General features: G+C 48.1%; 1 protein-coding gene across 1 annotated transcript in view; it reads right to left on the bottom strand.

The window, feature by feature from the left end:
• PARP9 (poly(ADP-ribose) polymerase family member 9) overlaps nt 1-22,061 on the bottom strand; it is a 614,444-nt gene that overhangs the window by 458,101 nt on the left and 134,282 nt on the right. Inside the window, exon 3 of the mRNA XM_086957420.1 lies at nt 9,846-10,723. Coding sequence (XP_086813546.1) covers nt 9,846-10,723 — 878 coding nt within the window. The remainder of the gene's footprint in view (nt 1-9,845; nt 10,724-22,061) is intronic.

Genomic DNA, 22,061 nt, shown 5'->3' on the forward strand with positions numbered 1-22,061 from the left:
CAAAAATTTAAATTCTCCTTCTATGTAAATTAAATGGATCAGGGCTTGCGGGCTTTTTCTTGTAATAAAAAAAAAGAAGCGCGAACCTGTGGTGAGAAAGACGTGCGATTTACCAGCCCCTTCTCAAGGTCCGCTCGCCCAACACAGGAAATAAAACTGTATTTATCAACGCAAAAAACACGGCGCCTTTGTGTGTCAACGGTTCTGTCATTGTCTTTGCTATAAAAGCAACACATTTTCCCCCTCCCTCCCCCTTAATTGAGTTGTTGTGATGAAAATAAAAATGTATTTCCTATGTCTTTAATTATCCCCATGTGCACTGCTAACATGCCTCACGTGCCAGGCATTGCAGAGACAATAATCCCGGATTTATGTGAATGTAATTTAAAAGTACTTCATAGAGCGGTGACGTCTAGCCGAGGGCGTCTTGGCGCTATCAGAGGCGAGTCTGAGGCAGATCAGTTGAAAGGAGCTTCCTGCTGAGCTCAGGGGTGCGCTAGGCTTGAGGAAAGAGCCAGGTGAGTCCGTACCTGCGAGGTTGGAGAGTGAGTGAGGGAGTGCGTGAGAGTGTGTGCGTGTGTCCCTGTGTATTAGTGATTGCGTATCCATGTGTGTGGAGTGTGTGCTGCAGATAGCGAACACACGAGTGCGTGTGCGATCGTCAGTGCACGTGTACTAATGAGTTCCAGTGAGGGTGGGTACATTCGTGTGCGTACATTCGTGTGCATCAGTATGGGTCTCTACGTGCAATGGCGTGGCTGGAGTGAGAGAGACTGTGAGAGAGTGCATGAGCATTTGTGTGTGTGTTCGTGTGTGTGCTAGAGATAGTGAACACAGGTGAGTGCGTGTGCGAGCGTCAGTGCACGTGTACTGGTGAGTTCCAGTGAATGAGTGTGAAAGTGCGTGCATTCGTGTGCATCAGTATAATGAGTCGGTACACGCAATAGCGCGGCTTGAGCGAGAGAGTGTGAGTGAGAAAGTGCAAGAGAATGTGTGTGTGCGCGCCCAAATGCGCATGTGGCCCTATTCCAACATGATCTATCCCACCTGACTATCGGCCCCCGCCATCTGTGTAAAACTGTCTGCTGGTTCATTGCTGTCATGAAACATCGACCACAGCCAATGCAAAATATTAATCAATGAACCCTTGCCCCAGCCGAGAGCACCGGGATCCGTATCCCATAAAACACATTTGCAGGACTACTCACGTGCTGTACTTTCAGTGAGTAAGTGCCTGTGATTGTTGCGAAGTTTCCCTCAATGGTGCTGGTGGCCTCACTGGTGCACTTGCTCCTCTCCTAATTTTCACACCGAGGACTTTCTGTGTGACAGGGCAACACACCCAGTGATGCGTGTGTAGCTGCTCTAATAAAACAGAAAGCTATCAGTACATTGCAACAATTTCTGCCCAATACCAGGGAAAAACAGCAAGGTTAAGGGCAGATTTGAAAACCATTTGTAATAACGTGCTTTTCTAGATGATTCCTTCTTTATTTGGTGGTATTTTGAAGAAAATATTTAAATAAAGTACAGAGATGTTGCAGCACTACATTTTAAGACCAACAAACTCACACCAAGATGAGATTTCTAAGGTGCGCAGAGAGAGCTGAGATGCCGTGCAAAAGAAAGCACTTGACTATGGTGCACATTTTGGATTGGAAAGTACACAGAATGGAAGCTATGCTGACGTTTTCTGCTAGAACCCCAATAAGCACTGTTAGACCTGTCTGACCTTTTGCGTAGCCCTTCCTATTATTTATTTATTTTGTCCCCTTTTTGCCCCTCATACCCTTCTCATCTTTTTGTGTCCACTAGATTCTTTTGGAGTTGGCCTGGGGGATAGATGCTTTTTGGCCCTCATAGTTTTTCACCTCAGGCCTAGGTGCCTTTCCTGACAGGAATTAATCCAGATCTACAAAATGGTGGCTACCAACTGCCACAACTGTCACACCTCAGATCTGACCCATAGGACAGAATAGGGCATTCCAGAACCTTCTGGCCCCTTCTGGACCTTTGAGGGTCAGCCTATATAAGGCGGAATGCTGGGCAGCCATTTTAGAGTGGTTATTATTGTTGTTGGTGCTTGGTGGTAAAGGAACCCTGAGGTCTGGTTGGAGCATAGACTACTGTGAATAGGGGAAGGGAGATCCTGTCAGGGTTGATAGCCCTTATTGGTCTGCTGCCCGAGCTGAGAATCTGCCTCCCTTCCAGTCGATCTGGCCCAGCTGAGGGAATTATCCATGAGATAATATTGCCAGTTCAGAGCAGCTGGGAAATCCACAGCAGTAAGCGCCTACATCAGACTTGACCTGGGAGTGTAGGAGGAGGAAAGGGGGGCGGAAGTTTTCCCCTACCTTGCTCACCCACGTTGTCCGTTCTGCCAAGAGAACCCCCCCGTTGCTGTGCGCAGAAGCGGTTCCCTTGCTGAAGGAGTTGAGTGTCCGGTGATTCCCTGGCGTCCTGCTGGTGAGGAGTGGGAGTCGGAGAAGCGTCTGGCCGTGTGCGCAGGCCAGGAAGCTAGAGCGGAGTTCCTCCCCGGCTGTGGGCGGTGCCGTACTAAAGCGGACCAACTTCCGCGCATGCCCCGGGGAGCGAGGCTAGAAGGTAGCGTCTCTTCAGCGGCGCGTCCGCAGTGAGTGTGGTGTCAGACAGCCCCCCTGCGCGCTCTACGCTGAGGCCAAGTCTCTCCGCCGGGCAGGGAGAGGCCCGATTTAACCCCCTGACTGAGCGGAGTCCAAGCGGAGGAGGAGCTGTGGCAGAGGGCTGATAAACGTCTTGCTGTATTTCTAATCCCCGGAGGGCTGTAAGTAATCCGAGGCCCCGGCGGCGGGAGGAGGGTGTTACACTCGCGCACCCATCAAGTAAGCTGGGCACACAGGGAGGTCTGGGGAGAAGTCAACCAGGGTGTCCTCCGAGGCCTCCCCACTGTTGAATCTGAGGGAAGAAGTGAGGGGGGGTCGGGGAAATTCACCGGAACCCCACCCAGCAACAGGGGACAACCCTTGAAAGAGCCAACCCGGGTAATCAGAGGTCTGAGGACTGGAAACCCTGCTTAAAAGTCTTTACCTTATCCAGATTCTCCGTGAGTCTCTTTAGGAGTCCTGGGAGCCCCCACTGACCAGATCCCCTCTTGTAAGCAGGATACAGATTTGGGCCTGTGTGGGGACTGTCCCAACCAGACAAGGCAATAACCCTGGTTTGCAGAGACAGGATTAAGAAGGATTGGGAGTCTAGTACTTGGAGAGAGATCATCTTATATAACCCATGAGACATTGAAAGTAGTGAAACCTTGTTGAATGTATGTAATACAGAACAGTGAAAAGTGCTTGCTAATTACAGAAACTCAAAGTAACTTATATGTATGAAGGAAAGTCTATTAGAACCGCTCAACCCAAAGTGATTGTTAACAGTTTGACTAATGAAAGTAAAAGTAGTAATGATTTGTAAGATTCTGTGATGTATTGAAGTCGTATAAAAAGTCAACAAAACCACAAAGTACTATTTTTATAAAACAATTCATTTTTGAGTGGAATTTCATTGAGTTACTGCTGGGTGTTATGCAATCTTCACACATGTGCCTCTATTAGAGATTGTCTTACCCTAGGCCAGGCTACCCTCGGTGACCTGACAACTTTAGGTCCAACAAGCACCTAACATGATGTTTTGGGTGAGTGAAGGCAGCACTGCTGGCTGCCATCTCTCACCCACTGTGTGCAAATAGCAGCTAAAACAAGCATTGAAAATGCAATAGGTCTCGCCTTTGATTAAGTTAAAGCCATTTGCTTGGCTAATGGTATTGTATAGCAAAGCAAATGGCTTTAACTTAATTAAGGGTGAGACCTATTGCATTTTTAATGCTTGTTAGTAACAGGTTGGAGAGAAAAATAAGGAGTACCAACTGCAGTTAAACATTTGATTCGCTTTTTCAAAAGCAGAACATGCAGACTGTTAAATGAGGATCGTTTTACTTTACCCACAGAATACAAAACCATTCATCCCTGCCATCATGTGGGTTACATAACAATCTGAGTTGACTCCTCCCCAAAGTAAACCTATTCCGTGGGTGTCATGATGAACTTTTTTACTGTTTTAATAGGCTTCCTTAGGTGTTGGTACCTGATTCCCATTAGGCATTATGCCACAACCAGGACATTCATGCAACTGTAGGTTCTACAACTGAGCAATATAAATGCCCCGATTACTTACCGGTAATCTTCATTACTCCGAGTATAGTCTTCCTCGCCACATGAGTAACATAGTGAGCTTCAGCTCCACACCAGAACCCTCCAAAGCAAAAGAAGTCAGCCTCCCATGCCTCCCATCCCTTCCCAATATGGCCGACCCATTACACCCCTGACCTCTATAAGAGGCGGGCCGGCCCAACCCTTCAGCCTGAAACTACCAAGCCTAAACGTGAAGCCGACAGCCAGACAGGGATGGGAACTCATGTGGTGAGGAAGACTACACTTGGAGTAACGAAGATTACCGGTAAGTAATCGGGGCATTACCTCCTCGTAAGTCTTCCTCGCCACATGAGTAACATAGTGAGCACATACCAAAGCCGAGCGGCTTCATGGAAACTCACAAGAAACCTCCGGACCAGAAGGGGAAACCAAGGATGCAGGCAAACCCAAAAGACGAGACAAGTGGAAGGACCACCCGCGAGAGAGGCAACCACGAGCAGGAAGAACCAGCCCGGGACAGAGAGACACCGGAAGGGCTGAGAATCCGAACCCCCGGGACCAGCAGGATTGCCAGAAAAACCAACCAACAACCGAAGGAGGACAGAGAAGGCACGGAACCAGACCGTACGGGGCCAAAAGCCACAACAAACACACCCAGAACAGACGGCAGCAAGCCGACCCAAACACAGCAAGACCACCCAACGGACAGCCACAAGCAAGAGGGGAGCATGCTCAGACACTGGTACCAAAGAAGCAGAGGGCAACCCAACCACTGCGACCCAACAAAAAGCCACAGCAGGAAGAGAAGCAGTCCGACCGAAAAAACAGCAACACCGCATGGCGGACCAGCAACATCGAGAGAGCAGAACCCACTCGAGGTAAGAAGCAGCGGAACCAGACGAAACAACACAGACTGGCAGGAGCCGCAAGAATGGAAGAGGTGCCGAAAGGAACCCAGCACGCCAACCGAACCACAACAAAAAACGAAGGGCAAGGACAGAAACAGGCGGGACACGCACCCCAGTCGCACAAAGGACCCCCGGAAGGGAGCGCAACACCAAATAGAAAAACCAGGCAGGCACAAGGCAAAACAGACCTGGGAAGCCGCAGGAACGGCCCGGCCCCAAAAGGAACCCAACCGGGCAACAGCGAAAAGCCCATCAGGACGCCCACGGAACCTGAAGAGCATAAGGGACCATGCCCAAGGCCAGGCCACCAGAAAGGAAGCGAAACCCCACCAGGGGCCACCATGGACAAGAAAGCAAACAGAACCCGACAGGGAGGGGAACACAGCACGAAGGAGCGAGACCGCCTGCCAAGGGGCCAAGCAAAACGCCCCAGGAATGCTCCACATGCAGCAAGCGAGCCACCGAAGCGAGCACCCACGAGGGCATACAGCCAGGCAACACCAGGCCCGACCCAGCCGAACAACGAAGAGCCGACAGGAGCAGGAGTGAGGAAAGGCCACAGGTAGAAACACACCAAAGGCGAGGAGGACGGAAGAGAAGGGCGAAACGAGCCCGAGCAATGCCAACGCCCCCAGGGAGAAAACCAGAGCCAGCAGGCACCAGCACCCCAAATCCAGGGACAAAGAAGAAAAGAGGAAGCAAAATCCAGACAGGAAGCGCAGGGCGCCGCCACAGGCAAGAAGAACCTGGAAACCCAGTACCCCCGGACAAAAAGCACCGTCCGAACATCACACCGGTAGAACACAAAAGCAGCGGCAGGACCAAACCCCAGTCCTGCGCGAACCAGTGCCCCCAGAAGCACAATACAAATCATGGAACCAACGCCCCCGACCAACATCCATAGCAGCAGAAACAAAGGGAGAAGCAGCCAGGCGAGTACCATCAACAGGCCAAAAAGGCCCCGTCCAGGCCAAACAAGCCCAGACCCCGAGCAAGCCAAGGGACCAGAGGAATCGGAAAACCGGGAGTCCAGACGAGAAGGAAGAGGAACACCACCGGTGACCCCAACCGGAACCAAAGCGACCCAGCCAAGGAACGGAACAACCGATCCAAAAACCAGAGGGGCAAACCCAGCAACCCCCCGGAGAACGAGGCAGCTGAAAAACTGCCCAGAATAGAAACAATGAGCCCTCGCAGGGCCGGGGCAAACCCCAGACCAGACAAGGAACGGCCAACAGAAGCCAGACGAGAAACCCGCCACCAGGTGAACCAACTGACCCAGTACAGACCGGGAACCCAGCACGCCCAACAGGACGGAAAAAGACCGTCAACATCCGGGAAGGGGATACCTGAACAGGAAGACCTCAGGCTGCACCCGTAACAGAGCGGGAAAGGAGCCACCGGGGAAAGAGAAGAGACACCAACGGAACAGGCAAAGTAGGGATGTAACCGGAATCAAGGAGGGCCTAGAGGCACCGAGACCAATCGGAAGGGAAGAAACCCTAACAGACAGACCGGGCAAGCAACACCAGCCAAGTGGGCACAAAAAACCACAAAAAACACACCCAGAGGAAGGCCCCTACCAAGGAATGCATGTAAGCATGTATGCATGGCACATCTATATAGCGCGAAAACAGTCACCCCACAGGCAACCAGGCGCTCCAGATTCGGTGATCGTCAGCAAGACACCAGCCCATAGTAGGCAATGAGAGGACTAGTTGTCCATCATCGGGAACAACCAGGATTACAGATCCTTTCCAAAACAGGCCCATGAAACAGCCCGTCCGACGGACTGAGGAAGATTGTGACGGGGCAGCACAGGTAAGAAGGGGCAAGGACCCGCTGTAGCAGGACCCACTGCCCAGGAGAGGAGGACCAGCCCGAGCTGGCACCAGCAACGGGCAATCCCCCGCCATGTGATACCTGGAAGAGCCCGCAAACATCAGAGCCCACTAGAGCAGAACTGAAAAACAAAATACAAAAGGGGCAGCAAGAACCAGATGAACAGGAACCGACGGAGAAGGAGCAAAAGAAATAACATTGCCTAGACAATCGTAAATGAGCACACAGAGTCAGGGAAAGACCAGGGATCGAGCACCTAATCTACAGAGCAAGAGACCAGGACCTCAACCATGAGGCTAGAGAGACTCCGACGAAAGAGACAGCCAAAAGGCGACTCCACAAGAATATGACAAAACGCACACCACAGCCGAGGCGCGAAATGAACCCCAGGCCCGACCAAGCTGCCACCACCCGAAGGCAGTAGACCAATCAAAGAGCTACAGCACGTTGGACGAGAGTAGGGGAGCCCAACAACCGAAGCGGCCCGGCAGGGGGCAGGACCCAAGGAACCGATACAGAGCCACCCAGGACGTGAGGAGAGGCAGCAGAAGGCCCCTAACAGAGCCCCCAACCCCCAGGAAGCGAGGAAAAGCACAAACAGGATGGGGGAGCAAAAGCCGCCAGACAAACCAGGGATCAGGAGGAGGAGGAGGAGAGGGCGACACGGTATGACAACACATGTATACATAAAGCGTACATATCACCCATGGGTCGCAAGGCGCTGAATAACATGAACATTGTTACCCAACACAATGGTACTCCAGGAACAACCTCAAATGGATGAAAGGCTGAGTGGACCCGCCAGTGGCAAAGTGAGCAAGGGACTCACGTCTGAGCATACCCTGCCACACTTATGGCGGCCAAAAGCGGTACAAAAGGGGATGGTGATTGCCACTGGATTCAAGCAAGCCGGGCTGAAGACGGCTGGAATGCCAGAAACCGGTCCTCGGGAGCTTGTTTCCGGTCCAGGGAAGACATGGCTTGGCAGTTCGGGCTGGACTGTTCCCATGAGGCACAGGGTCAGACTGATTTGCATATAGCCATGTCTGAACTGGGGTGGCAGAGTGGGCTAAAGAACGGTGATGGATCAAACCCAGATCTTTTGACTGGGTGTGAGTGTTTGATTGATTCAGATGCTCCGTCCATCACCACCCCCTTTTGTACCGCTTTTGGCCGCCATAAGTGTGGCAGGGTATGCTCAGACGTGAGTCCCTTGCTCACTTTGCCACTGGATTCAAGAAAGCCGGGCTGAAGGCGGCTGGAATGCCAGAAACCGGTCCTCGGAAGCTTGTTTCCGGTCCAGGGAAGACATGGCTAGGCAGTTCGGGCTGGACTGTTCCCATGAGGCACAGGGTCAGACAGATTTGCATATAGCCATGGCAGAACTGGGGTGGCAGAGTGGGCTAAAGAACGCTGATGGATCAAACCCAGATCTTTTGACTGGGTGTGAGTGTTTGATTGATTCAGATGCTCCGTCCATCACCACCCCCTTTTGTACCGCTTTTGGCCGCCATAAGTGTGGCAGGGTATGCACAGACGTGAGTCCCTTGCTCACTTTGCCACTGGATTCAAACAAGCCGGGCTGAAGACGGCTGGAATGCCAGAAACCGGTCCTCGAAAGCTTGTTTCCGGTCCAGGGAAGACATGGCTTGGCAGTTCGGGCTGGACTGTTCCCATGAGGCACAAGGTCAGACTGATTTGCATATAGCCATGTCTGAACTGGGGTGGCAGAGTGGGCTAAAGAACGGTGATGGATCAAACCCAGATCTTTTGACTGGGTGTGAGTGTTTGATTGATTCAGATGCTCCGTCCACCACCACCCCCTTTTGTACCACTGTTTAGATTACAACAGTATTTTGTACAGCTCTGACTAGTTAGCCAAACTAATTGAAACATCTGCATTCAAACAAATATTGTTGTTTGTTGTAAATAACAACCTCAAACAACATCTCCCATATAGAGCATACTACATCTTTTACAACTTCTAAATAGTTCTCACCTGTGAACTAGTCAACCCCTCAACGATTGCGCCTCAAGGCTCAAGCATTGATACTCTCCTATTCAAGATCTCCCTTAGTCTGAAACTAATTTTAACCTCTTCCTTTAACCTCAATTACTCTAATGATACTGTTACCTAGGTCATTCTAAGGCTAAACATTTGATCTATTCTAGATCCTATTCATGGGGAAATGCCCATATACAATTAATTACTGAATGTTTGCTAACCACCGAAACTTAAACCTGCAATAACTGAGATTTGAGCAAAAGGCAAATGGATTAACAATCACCTTTGAACTATTTAGCATTATAGGAATACTACCATGACACTAAGTTCAAGTGAGGAACTTGGGGTGTTAATGGATTCCAACCCAACCACTAGACCTGAAATAAATCATGTGGCTAATCAAAGCACCTTCATGATGAGATGCCTCCAATAAACTTTCCCAAATTATGGGTTACTGCAAAATATCTAAGCCATCATAGCATTGTTATCATCCCATCTTAACTATACAAATGAGCAATATCTTGAAGCTTGTGTATTACCACTTCAGAAACCATGGAGAATCCATAGTATAGTATAGCTGCCAGATAATTAAAAAAAATGGTTATGGGCCATTCCTACATCGTATATTATTTCCGTTGCAGTAAGAATGTGATGTTATGACTGCTTAGGAACAGGTTATTTACAACTTTAGAAGTCTCGAGATATAAACATCTTTCTGGTACAATAACTTGTCAACTCACACTTGAAATAGGAATTTTCCTTTCCTGGAATGTACAATATATCACTCAAACACAATGAATGATTGAACATTTATAAAAACAAGAAATCAACAAACACGGATCCCCAACACTTTAAAAAAGAACAAAATATTAACAAGGCATATAAAGCATAAAGTGGAATACTAACTTGCTGATCTTCAATGTTTCCTTTTGTGATCTGAAGAAAAACGTTATTAATTCTGATGTTATCTGAAGACTGGCTTGAAATGGACTTTGGGGAACTGCCAAGGGAAGAGCCACTTCCATTTCTCTCAAAAGTATCTTCGCAGGCTTTTTTCATGGCATTGACTGTCTTCTCATCATTGTTCACTAGGCGGATTTCTTTTAAATGCTCACCAAGTCGATCTCTGTCAGACAGTCCCTTTATGCTTCTCACTATTATTTCTGCACATTCCTGTAGTGGAAATTTAAAAAGTCCAGAGGACACAGCTGGAATGGCCACAGAATCTATAAAGTCCTTGTGTTTAGCGATGCCCTCAAAGATGTTTGTAATAGCTTTCTTAAGTAGATCTTTACATTCTCCATGAATATGGTTCCTCCTTGTACAGTCCGGCCCTACAGCATGGATGACATATTTACAAGGAAGATTGCCTCCAGTGGTGAACACACATTCTCCAGTTGGAATTTGTCTTTGCTTGTTAATGATGGCTTTGCTCTCTCTTTCAATCTCAGGGCCACCAGCAGTGGCAATGGCTAAGGCGAGACCACCATAATGTGCCAAATCTTCATTAGCAGCATTCACTACTGCAGCTACACGTTGCTGTGTTAAATCACCCACCCAGACAGATAAATTCACTCTCCCTCTTTTGCCTATTGTTGTCTCATACGCCTTCTTATTAGATACAGGTCCAGACTGAGTAATTCGAGCAGAATCCGTAAGAAAAGCCTCACAGTCAAATTTCATCCTAATTATTTCACAGAAATATTTGCTTTCCTTAAGAACGTCATACACAGGATCTTCAATTGGAACTGCGACTGTGTTCCCCCCCTGAGGCAGGTTCGATTCTGTGAAATAAAAACATATTATTTTGACAATATTGCACATTAAAATGACTCAAGGACAGAAGACATGCACATTAGAAAGTTACTAACCTGTGATGACCGCTTCTTTACTTTCAGCCATGAAAACCCCCCCCGCCCCCACACACACACACACACACTCTACATGTGGCAACCACGCATGAGGAGCATTCAGAAGCACCCCAGCAAAACACAGAAAAGCATGTGCTGGTTCCAATGGCCCTGTTGGGAATGTATCGCAGTAAAACATAAATTACAAGAGTTACACTCGGAGTCCTGCGTTTGAGTACAGTATAAACCGATTTCTTTTCGAGAAATAAAATGTGCACTTTTTCAGCATATGAGAGCATTTTCAAAAGGAGGCTTGTGCATAGTGAGTGAGCGAGTGTGCTCATTTATCTAGACCGCAAAAATGGATGTACTGAGTTTAATGCTTTAATTATTGTGACCCAGTTTTGGAAATCCCCATACCAATGTTTATTACCTCACCTGTGCCAGTACAGGAGGGGTCAACCATAGGAAAATCACTGTTGGTTCTGGTCCTAAAGATAAAATTCCACTCGGTGTTAAAACTTGTAAAACCATAAACAAAAATATATGGGCCAGAAGTGCGACCTGACAAATATTTGGCATGTACAACAGTGTGTTTAACACTGTTGCGATTCCCAATGGGGTCGTATATTGTGAGGCTCATGAATAATAATAAGCCTCTCGCAATTTGTGAGCCCACTGGGAACAGGCCCTCCCAGGGATGGTGGTCTGCTGGGCTCAGCAGACCACCATGTCTGGGACTGCTTTTAAATAAAGCAGTTAGTTTAGGTCTCGCTCGGCGTGGCAACGCATGCGCTGCTCACCTCGCGAGATTTATTGCTAAGGAGTAGTTTCAGAAAAGGGCTTTAAGCCCCGCCCCTCATTTCCATTGCTTGGCGTACCCGTTTATGCTTAACGGTGGCCTGCCATTGGAAATGAGCTATCTAAGTTGCCTCCCTTTGGCTTTTTGGTCCGGCCCATCCGGACTGGATTGCCTGCTTCATGGCTGTCGTGAAGACTTTTCGTATCTGCTTGTTTATTTAACAAGCAGATTAGAAAAGTATTCACAACAGCTGTGAAGCAGGCACAGAGATCAGAATCGCACGGGGTCACGGGGAGGACAATGATTCCGGCAGACTCTGGGCTCGCACCTGATCCAAGTACCCGTAATTGTGGGCTTGACGGAAATGGAGCCGGCGAAACATGTTCAGCACGTTATTTTTTTAATCTCCCCGTCCGGCTGCTTTGATGAATTTGTCGCAGATCTTCGTGGACAACTAACTGTTCTCTTGTGACAAGGCCTGGCCGGGGGCCCCTCTCTTTCTGGGCAGAGGGGAAGTGTGGCAAAGCGCGGCACTTCCGGACGATAAACACTGATGTATCGCCCGCTGATCCCCGGGTGATACCCCCTTCATACCTAACTGGGGGATATGAGACCCGGACGAGCTCTCTCTGAGGGCCCTCTTCACAAACCCAGCTCACCTCTCATTTTAGTTTGATTGACAGTCTTTTTTACAACTTACAGAAAACTTCTGCAATCCAAAACGGGTAGTTTAACATACATTTATTTTCTTGCACAAAGAGTTTTATGTTTGTAAATGTACTTTCGGTTTAGGAATCGTTTCCCAAGAGCAACATAGACATACTCCAGATTGGAATTGGGCAAAGAGACATCCAAATAGATGGGGGGTGTTTGTGGGGGTATCGCGCAGGAAAAGAGGTTTTGATTGTTCGCCGTGGATAGATGGTAAGAGAGATGGTGAGAGAGAGTGTGCGTGTACACCTGTGCGCAGTTGCGCACTATGTAGTTATACGTGCAGGTTGTATTATTTAATTTGGAAACGTTTTCCAGGCATTAGACCAGTGACTGTCAGTGACAAATATTTCGGTATCAGCCCTCAGGTTGCCGGGTCCCGCGGGCCTCAGAGTTTGAGCAACATTACAGTAAATAGTGTCTGGAACATTCTAACAGGAAGTGGACACAGCAATTTCACCTCAACCACCCTGGAACTGCACTGTGCTGGGACTGCATTCCACTGCCATGCAGATGAAGAGCGACCACGGACCATTTCCGTTAAATCGTCTGGAACACCTTAAAAGCTGGATTACCATGTGCGGAACCCTCTTCCCGGGGGCGGTTATCAGAAGGGTTAAAATCGGGCCCAGTCCACCCCTTCACTAGCCGCGGTGGTGGGGTCGGTTTGGCCCACCCCTCACTGTGCCAGTCCCAGAGAGCAGCCACTTACAACGAACCACAGTGTGACCTTGGGCACCGTGGTACCACAACCCATGGTGACCGAGTAACTGACATAGAATCTGCTTCTTGTTATGACAGTGCAGGGAGCGGCAGTAGCCACCATCACCTGTGCAGGGGACAGTGAAGTCTGACATGTGGATCCAGCCACTTGTTGGTACAACAGTGTCTGTAGTAACCAGCCTTGTGGCACCCAGCCCTGCTGGAACCTACCACCTGAGGCTGCACGGGGGTAGGCGCTTTCTGAGCAGCAGTGAGTATGTGGTAACAAGCCTTGTGCCACCCAGCACTGCTGGAACCTACCACCCGAGGCTGCATAGGGGTGGTGTGGGGGGGGGGTGCTTTCTGAGCAGCAGCGTGGTTGTTGTGGCAAGCCTTGTGCCACCCATCACTGCTTGAACCTACCACCCGAGGCTGCGCGGAGGCGAAGGGGGTTGCTTTCTGAGCAGGAGCGTGTCTGTGGTAACAAGCCTTGTGCCACCCAGCACTGCTTGAACCTACCACAGAGGCTGCGCGGGGGGGATCCTGCTGAGCAGCAACGTGTCTGTTGTGGCAAGCCTTGTGCCACACAGCACTGCTGGAACCTACCACATGGGGCGGGCGGGGGGCATTTCTGAGCAGCAACGGTGTCTGTGGTAACAAGCCTTGTACCACCCAGCGCTGCTGGAACCTACCACACGATGAGGGCGGGGGTCATCTCTGAGTAGCAGCAGTGTCTGTGGTAACAAGCATTGTGCCACCCAGCACTGCTGGAACCTACTACCCGAGGCTGCCAGGAGGTGAGGGGTTGGTGGGGTCCCTCAGCATCAGCAGTGTTTGTGGTAACAAGCCTTGTGCCACCCAGGGTCTTGCATTATGTGTGTTGTGTTTTGTGTAAATCTGAATTCTACACCAGTGGTCTGCATCATGCTGATGATTTGTGTGTCAAGTGTGCATATGGTTGTGTTGTGTCTGTATATGGTGCCTAAAAATAGGATGGGTTGTCTGTGTGTGTTTTGTGCTGTTTGTTGTCTATGTTCTGTTTCCTAGGTGTTTCCAGGTGGTGGTGTTACATATGATGGTCCTTTGTGTGGGTCTGTGCTGTGTCTGTGGGGTGTGCTGTTCTTGTTGTGTCTCTCTATGTTCTGTGAGTGTTGCACTGTCTCTGTGTGGTGTTTGTGACTCGTGTGGGTCTGTAAGTGCAGTTTTGTGTGTGTTGTGTATGTCTGTGTCATGTTTGTGCTGTGCGTGGATTGTCTGAGGGACTCGTCTGTTCATGTGAGTTGTGTGTTTTAAGATTGTTGGGGAGGATGTTTTTCGGACCACATCCTGGCTTTTTGTCTCTACCATCTCCCTCTCTCTCTCCTGCGCCATTACCCTCTCCTCCCCATCTTGCCATCTTCTGTCTCTACCTCTTTTCTACAAGTTCTCTCATAATATTTTCCCCAACTCTGCTCTTTTCGCTCTCTCCATTTTTTGTATTGCTCCATTTCTGTCTATCTGTCCCTTCTCTCCCCATCTGTCCCTTCTCTATTCCTACTCGAACCCCACTCCCCTTTCTCCACCCCCTCAGCCCCTTCCCCCAATATTGCAGCATAGACAGCTTCAGGTGTCCGGTGCCTTCTCGGTGTTGGCTCTGGGGGTGGGTGAGGGCAGCCCCCCCCCCATCCAAGTGGATCACATCATCAGCAGATAATGAACCTCTCCTTACCAACAAGCACAAGCGGTCTCGGGTGACGGCTGATGCGGGCAGGGCCTGTGGAGAAGGGGCGTTACCTTAACACTAGGAGAGGAGGTGAAAGTGATACCAGCCCTCCCCTCCCCCTGTCTCTCCCCCCAACTCTGTCTCTCCTTACCTCCACTTCTGACTCCCTTCCACATGTCTCTCCTCACCCTCCACCTTGGTCTCTTCTCACCCTCCACCCGTCTCTCCTCACCTCCACCTCTGGCTGCCCCCTCCACCACTGTCTCTCCCCATCCTCCACCTCTGTCTCTCCCCCCTCCACCAGTATGTCTCCCCATCCTCTACCTCGGACTCCCCCCTCCAACCTCTCTCCCCATCCTCCACCTCTGTCTACCCTCACCCTCCACCACTGTCTCTCCCGATCCTCCACCTCTGTCTCTCCTCACATCCACATCTGTCTGGCCTCACCTCCACCTTGATCTCTCCTCACCCTCCACCTGTCTCTCCTCAACTCCACCTCACCTCCGCTAACCTCCACCTCCACCTCGCCTCACCTCTACCTCTCCTCACCTCCATCTCTGTTTCTCCTCACCCTCCACCTCTGTTTCTCCTCACCCTCTACCTCTGTTTCTCCTCATCCTCCACCTCGGTCTCTCCTCACCCTCCACCTCTGTCTCTCCGCCCCCTCCGTTTCGCCTCACCCTCCACCTCTGTCTCTCCTCACCTCCACCTCACCTCTGTCTCGCCTCACGTTCACCTCTGTCTCTGCTCACCTCTGTCTCTCCTCACCTCCATCTCTGTCTCTCCTCACCCTACACAGCGGTCTCTCCTCACCCTCGATCTCTCCTCACCCTTCATCTCTCCTCACCCTTCATCTCTCCTCACCCTTCATCTCTCCTCACCCTTCATCTCTCCTCACCCTTCATCTCTCCTCACCCTTCATCTCTCCTCACCCTTCATCTCTCCTCACCCTTCATCTCTCCTCACCCTTCATCTCTCCTCACCCTTCATCTCTCCTCACCCTCCACCTAGGCTTCTCCTGTTAGCATCCGCAGCTCGGTCCTAACTGGGACTTAATTACTGTGCAAGTTGCTCATCCACCTACATCTGGGCAATGCTAGTCTGTAACAAGCATTGGCAAAGCCAATTAGTCTCGCCTAGACAAGATTAATTGGCTTTTGTCAATGTGATTTTCATCCATGTTGCACAGCGGTTCATCTAAAAGTTTGTTAAACATTTTTTTGTGACGTGGAGCATTGTTGCATCATAGCGCTTTTTAAAATCACTTTCAGACATGTCGCATAGCAGCTACTGTACAACATGGCACAATAAGATTTGAAAATGCAATAGGTCTCGCCTTTAATTACGTTAAAGGCATTTGCTTGCTTTACAATACCATTAGCAAAGCAAATGGCCTTAACTTAATCAAAGGCGAGACCTATTGCATTTTCAATGCTCGTTTTATATGCAGCTGTTTTCCTTAAAGCAATGCATTTAAAAAAACAAAAATGAAACACTTTCATTTAATTTTTTAAGGGCTGGCAGTGGTCCGTAGGATCACAGCCTGCCTTTAACCCCTTGTATGCTGGTGACGAACCCCAGGGGTCACGCTCCGCAGTGCTCGTGTGCTGATGACGGCTGGGGTTCGTCACGGCCCTGCCCTGTTTGTTTGTTTACCGCACAGCGGCGGAAACGGGACAGCAGCGAAGGGGTTAAAAAATGATATTGCATGCATTTGCAAAGGGGAAGGGATCCCCTGGAGACCCCTTCCCATTTGCGAATGCATTACCACCTACTTGAAGAAGGTGGTAATTTGTGAGTGTTCTGCGACCGTAATTGCGGTTGAAAAACATTGGTACATAGCTTTGCAGTCGCTATTAGGAAGGGAACGCCCCTTCCTAATAGTGAGTCGCAAAACAGTTTTTTGCGAGTCGCAATTAATTTGTGAGTCGCACAATACTGTTTGTACATGGGCCCATGCTATTTAGTGTGCGCAAACGGGTCTAAGACCCGTTTGTGCAAGCGAAAAAGCGTTGTATATTTGGCCATAGGTCCCTTATTAAATATAAGGATTATCAACACATACCATTGCACAACTTGTACAGATATCAATTTTCACAAAATACATATGACTCCAACAAATTCAGACAATTTAAAATATCGGTGATCATATAATTAGCATCCGAACATACATCAGCAGATATTAGATTCCCATATAATTGTCTGAGGCTTTCTAAAAATCCAATATGTCAGGAGATGAGGCTAATGTTTCTGTCACAGAACAAATGAGTTATATCTCCTGGCACATTAGATTTGGAGCCTTATATGTATGTTGCACACAATTTTCACAGCTCACACGGGGTTTTTCATTGTGTGACCCTATCCCCATGGCTCTGAAGGGGTCCCCCTCTCTTTGTTTTTGGCCATACAGAAACAGTCCAGCCCATACTCCTACGCCACATCTCCTTGGAACAAGCAACCCCAGACCTGGTTTCTACACAGCAGGGCCTGCTCTCTGAGGTCCCTATAACAATGCGAGCAACTGCTAGGTCACATCTTATATGAATAGGAACACAAGAAATCTGATCACTTTCAGCCTCACTGGATATCCTCAGCAAGGTGCCTTCTGGCAGATACAGGAGACCCAAGTCTGGGCACTGGCAACACCCTCCCCCTGTCCCACTTATAGCGACTCAAATAAACAAGGAAAATGTAATGGATGGAAATGCTTGCACTAATTTGAACCACTGGATAGAAAATGCTACTTACCAGTATGCATCTGTTCTTGGCATGTAGAGCTGCAGAATCCTACGTTTTAGCAATAGATCGCCACCTGGTGTTGGGCTCGGATGATTGCAGGTTGTTGTTGTCTTCCTGGAAGAAGTCTTTTGTAGTCACGAGATAGGTGACTTCTCCCTTGGACAATACTGCGCATGGTCATAAGACTCCATCCTCAGATTGTTTTTCGCCATGATGGGAAATGATGGAGTTAGTAGAAGTAAAGAGAAAAGGATGTCCATGCCTGTGCATCTAAGTAAGACGAGTACTGGAACGGATACAAGTCCCGGGGAGGCGGGAGGGCATGTAGGATTCTGCAGCTCTACATGCCAAGAACAGATGCATACTGGTAAGTAGCATTTTCCGTTCGAGGCATATGAGCTGCAGATCCTACATTTAGCAACGATTGTGCAGCAGTGTCTCCCCTAGCGGTGGTCGCTTGTATCCGTTGCTGGAAACAACCTTTACAACGCACAACCATTACAACGAAACTTTTACAACGCAACATCCATTACAACGCATGCCATTACAACGCAACCATTACAACGCATGACACTACAACGCATACCACTACAAGGCATGTCATTACAACGCAGTCATTACAACGCATACCATTACAACGCATACCATTACAACACATAGTAACCTTACACTATCCAACACTTACCCTACTGTTGCACCCCCTGGAGTTAGAATAGTAATTTGTACCCCTACACTATCCAACACTTACCCTACTGTTGCACCCCCTGGAGTTAGAATAGTAATTTTTACCCCTACACTATCCAACACTTACCCTACTGTTGCACCCCCTGGAGTTAGAATAGTAATTTTTACCCCTACACTATCCAACACTTACTCTACTGTTGCACCCCCTGGAGTTAGAATAGTAATTTTTACCCCTACACTATCCAACACTTACCCTACTATTGCACCTCCCGGAGTTAGAATAGTAATTTTTACCCCTACACTATCCAACACTTACCCTACTGTTGCACCCCCTGGAGTTAGAATAGTAATTTTTACCCCTACACTATTCAATACTTACCTTACATGCAATGTAATGTTATGCGTTGTAATGGTATGCGTTGTAAAGGTAGTATGCGTTGTAAAGGTAGTTTTTAAACATTCGTTGTAATGGCATGCGTTGTAATGGAATGCGTTGTAATGGATGTTGCGTTGTAAAAAATGCGTTGTAAAGGTATGCGTTGTAACGTCATACATCCATCCGTTGCAGCATACTGAAAGAGTGTTTTAAGGACAGCTTGGCCTACTGCAGCTTGCTGCTTGGCTTGCACATCAACACAATAGTGTTTAGTGAAGGTGTGTATTGTAGATCATGTTGCTGCCTTGCATATATCCTCTATTGGTATGTTTCCTAAGAAAGCCATAGAGGCTCCTAGTTTGCGAGTGGAGTGTGTTCTAGGAGGAACTGTCAGTGTACGTTTAGCCTTGTGATAGCATATTTGAATACACTTAACAATCCATCTAGCAATACCTCCTTTAGAGATAGGATTGCCTTTGTGTGGGGGAGAGAAGGATACAAATAGTTGATTTGTTTTTCTGAATGATTTAGTCTGGTCTGTGTAATATAGTAGAGCTCTTCTAAAATCTAGGGTGTGCAAAGCTCTTTCTGCAACAGAGTCCCGTTTTTGAAAAAAACACTGGTAACTCCACTGATTGGTTTAGGTGAAAAGGAGTAATCATTTTTGGTAGGAATTTTGGATTGGGTCTAAGAGCCACTTTGTTAGGATGTATTTGAAAAAATGGTTCTTCTGTTGTGAATGCTTGTATTTCACTAACTCTTCTGAGAGAGGTAATGGCAACAAGGAAAGCAGTTTTCCATGTTAGAAATTGTAGTTCACATTTATGTAACGGTTCAAAAGGGGGTCCTATGAGTCTTGTAAGGACCACATTTAGGTTCCATACTGGATCAGGTGGTAACCTGGGTGGGATTATTCTTTGTAATCCCTCCATAAATGCTTTTATTGCAGGTACTCTAAACAGAGATAGATGTTGTCTATTTTGTAAATACGCTGCAATAGCTGCTAGATGCAGGTGTATGGAAGAGTAAGCCAAACTGGACCTTTGTAAATGTAGAAGGTAGCAATTGATATTTTGTATGGAAACGTCCAGAGGATCAATGTGATTGTTGTTACAGTATATTGCAAATCGTTTCCACTTAGCAGCATAGCATGCTCTGGTAGTGGGTCTTCTAGCTTCTTTAATTATATCCATACAGTCTGGTGGTAGGTTTAAGTAACCAAACTCTAGGACTTCGGGAGCCAGATCGCCAAATTCAGTTGGCTTGGTTCTGGGTGTCTTATTTCTCCATGGTTCTGTGTTAACAGGGATGGCGTGAGCTGTAATTTCTGATGTGGAACCATTGAGAGATCTAGTAGCGTGGTGAACCACGGTTGACGTGCCCATGTAGGGGCCACGAGTATCAGTTTGAGGGACTGTTGTCTGAGCTTGCGTACTACTAGTGGAATGAGTGGGAGAGGCGTAAAAGCGTACGCAAATCTGCCTGACCAATTCATCCATATTGCATTCCCCTCCGACCGTGGGTGTGGAAACCTGGCGGCGAAGGTTGGGCATTTTGAGTTCTCGTGGGTGGCAAACAGGTCTATTTGTGGATGCCCCCACATTTGAAAGAATGGTTGAAGTACTTGTGGGTGCAACTCCCATTCGTGAATTTGTTGTGATTGATGACTTAACAGATCTGCTATCTGGTTGTGGATCCCTGGAAGGTGTTCCACTGTCAGATGTATGTTTTGAGGAATGGCCCATCTCCAAATGTTCTGTGCAAGTTGGGACAGTTGCAGAGAGTGTGTCCCCCACTGTTTTTGTATGTAGTACATGGCTGTCATATTGTCCTTTCGGACTAAGACAGCTTTGTTTTGGATTTGTACTTGAAAAGTTTTGAGTGCTAGGAAAATTGCTAACAGCTCTAAGTGGTTGACGTGGAACTGTTTCTGTTGATTGTTCCACTGACCTTGTGTGGTATAATGCAGGAGATGGGCTCCCCATCCTGTGAGGGATGCGTTTGTCGTGAGCACTACTTGTGGAACAGGTTCTAGGAACGGCCGTCCCTTTGTCAAATTTTTGGTGTTCCACCATTGCAGAGAGCGATATGTACGGCTGTCCACCAACACCAGGTTTGTGAGCTGACCTTGAGCCTGATTCCACTGTTGTGCTAGACATTCCTGTAGTGGACGCTATGAAGATGCAAGATGCCATCATCCCTACTAGTTTCATGAACACTCTGGCTTGTAGAGAGTGCTGGCATTGAAAAAGGGAGGCTAAGTTCTGAATACTTTGAATCCTGGCTTGACTGGGATAGGCTTGAGCTACTGATGTGTTTATAGTAGCTCCTAGATATTGATGAACGTGCGAAGGCTCTAGGTGCGTCTTGGTGTAGTTTATCGTAAACCCTACGTTGTGCAGTGTTTGAATTGTTTGCTTTGTGTGTTGTGCACACTGGTTGTACAATTTTGCCTTTATGAGCCAGTCGTCTAGGTAGGGGAAGACATGTATTTGTTGTCTTCTGAGAGGTGCTGCCACTACTGCTAAGCACTTTGTAAACACTTGTGGTGCTGTTGTAACCCCGAATGGAAGGACTTTGAACTGATAGTGTTGTCCTTGTATGACAAACCTTAAATACTTCCTGTGTGCAGGATGTATTGGAATGTGAAAATAGGCGTCCTTTAGGTCTAGTGTGGACAGAAAATCTCCCTGTTGTAGTAATGGGAGTACCTGTTGTAAAGTGATCATGTGAAAATGGTCTGATTGAATGTAGTGATTGAGTGGCCTGAGGTCGAGAATTGGTCTTAAGGTCCTGTCTTTCTTTGGAATTAGGAAGTACAGGGAGTGGACTCCTGTTCCTTGTTCTTCTAATGGAACTACTTGAATAGCATCTTTTTGTAGGAGTGCTAGAACTTCCTGTTGAAGCAGAGTTATGTGTTCTGCAGACATTGGACGCTGTCTGGGTGGTATGTTTGGGGGGGTTGCTGTGAGTTCTAGGCAGTAGCCATGTTGGATAATTTGTCTTACCCATCTGTCTGTTGTGATGGAGTTCCAGACAGGTAGGAATGCTGTTGGGGAGGCAGAGGGAAGTCATTGTTTAGGAGCGGTTGTTGTTACTACCTCTACCTCTTCCCTTGTTGTTATTGCCTCTATATCCTCCTCTAAAAAATCCTCTATTAGAGGAGGTCTGCGTGTGTGTTTTAAAAGATGATGTTGTGTCTGGGCCGGTCTGCTTGGAGCCTCCTCTATTAGAGGAGCGGCGAAAAGAACCTCTAGCTTGGGTGTATTGTAACGCCCCCATAGACTTAGCGGTATCTGTGTCTTTCTTCATCTTTTCTAATGTATTATCTACCTCCGGCCCGAACAATTGGTTCGGATTAAAGGGCTGGTTTAGAATGGTAGTTTGTACCTCTGGTTTAAAACCTGAGATGCGTAATCATTCGTGACGCCTGAGAATAACACTAGTGTTCACTGCTCTGGATGCTGTGTCAGCTACATCTAGTGCACATTTAATTGAGGCATTTGAAATAAATTTTCCTTCCTGGAAAAGTTCTGCTGCTAGATCCTTGTGTTGA

Source organism: Lissotriton vulgaris, chromosome 2_1, assembly GCF_964263255.1.
Source record: "Lissotriton vulgaris chromosome 2_1, aLisVul1.2, whole genome shotgun sequence".
Lineage (NCBI taxonomy): Eukaryota > Metazoa > Chordata > Amphibia > Caudata > Salamandridae > Lissotriton > Lissotriton vulgaris.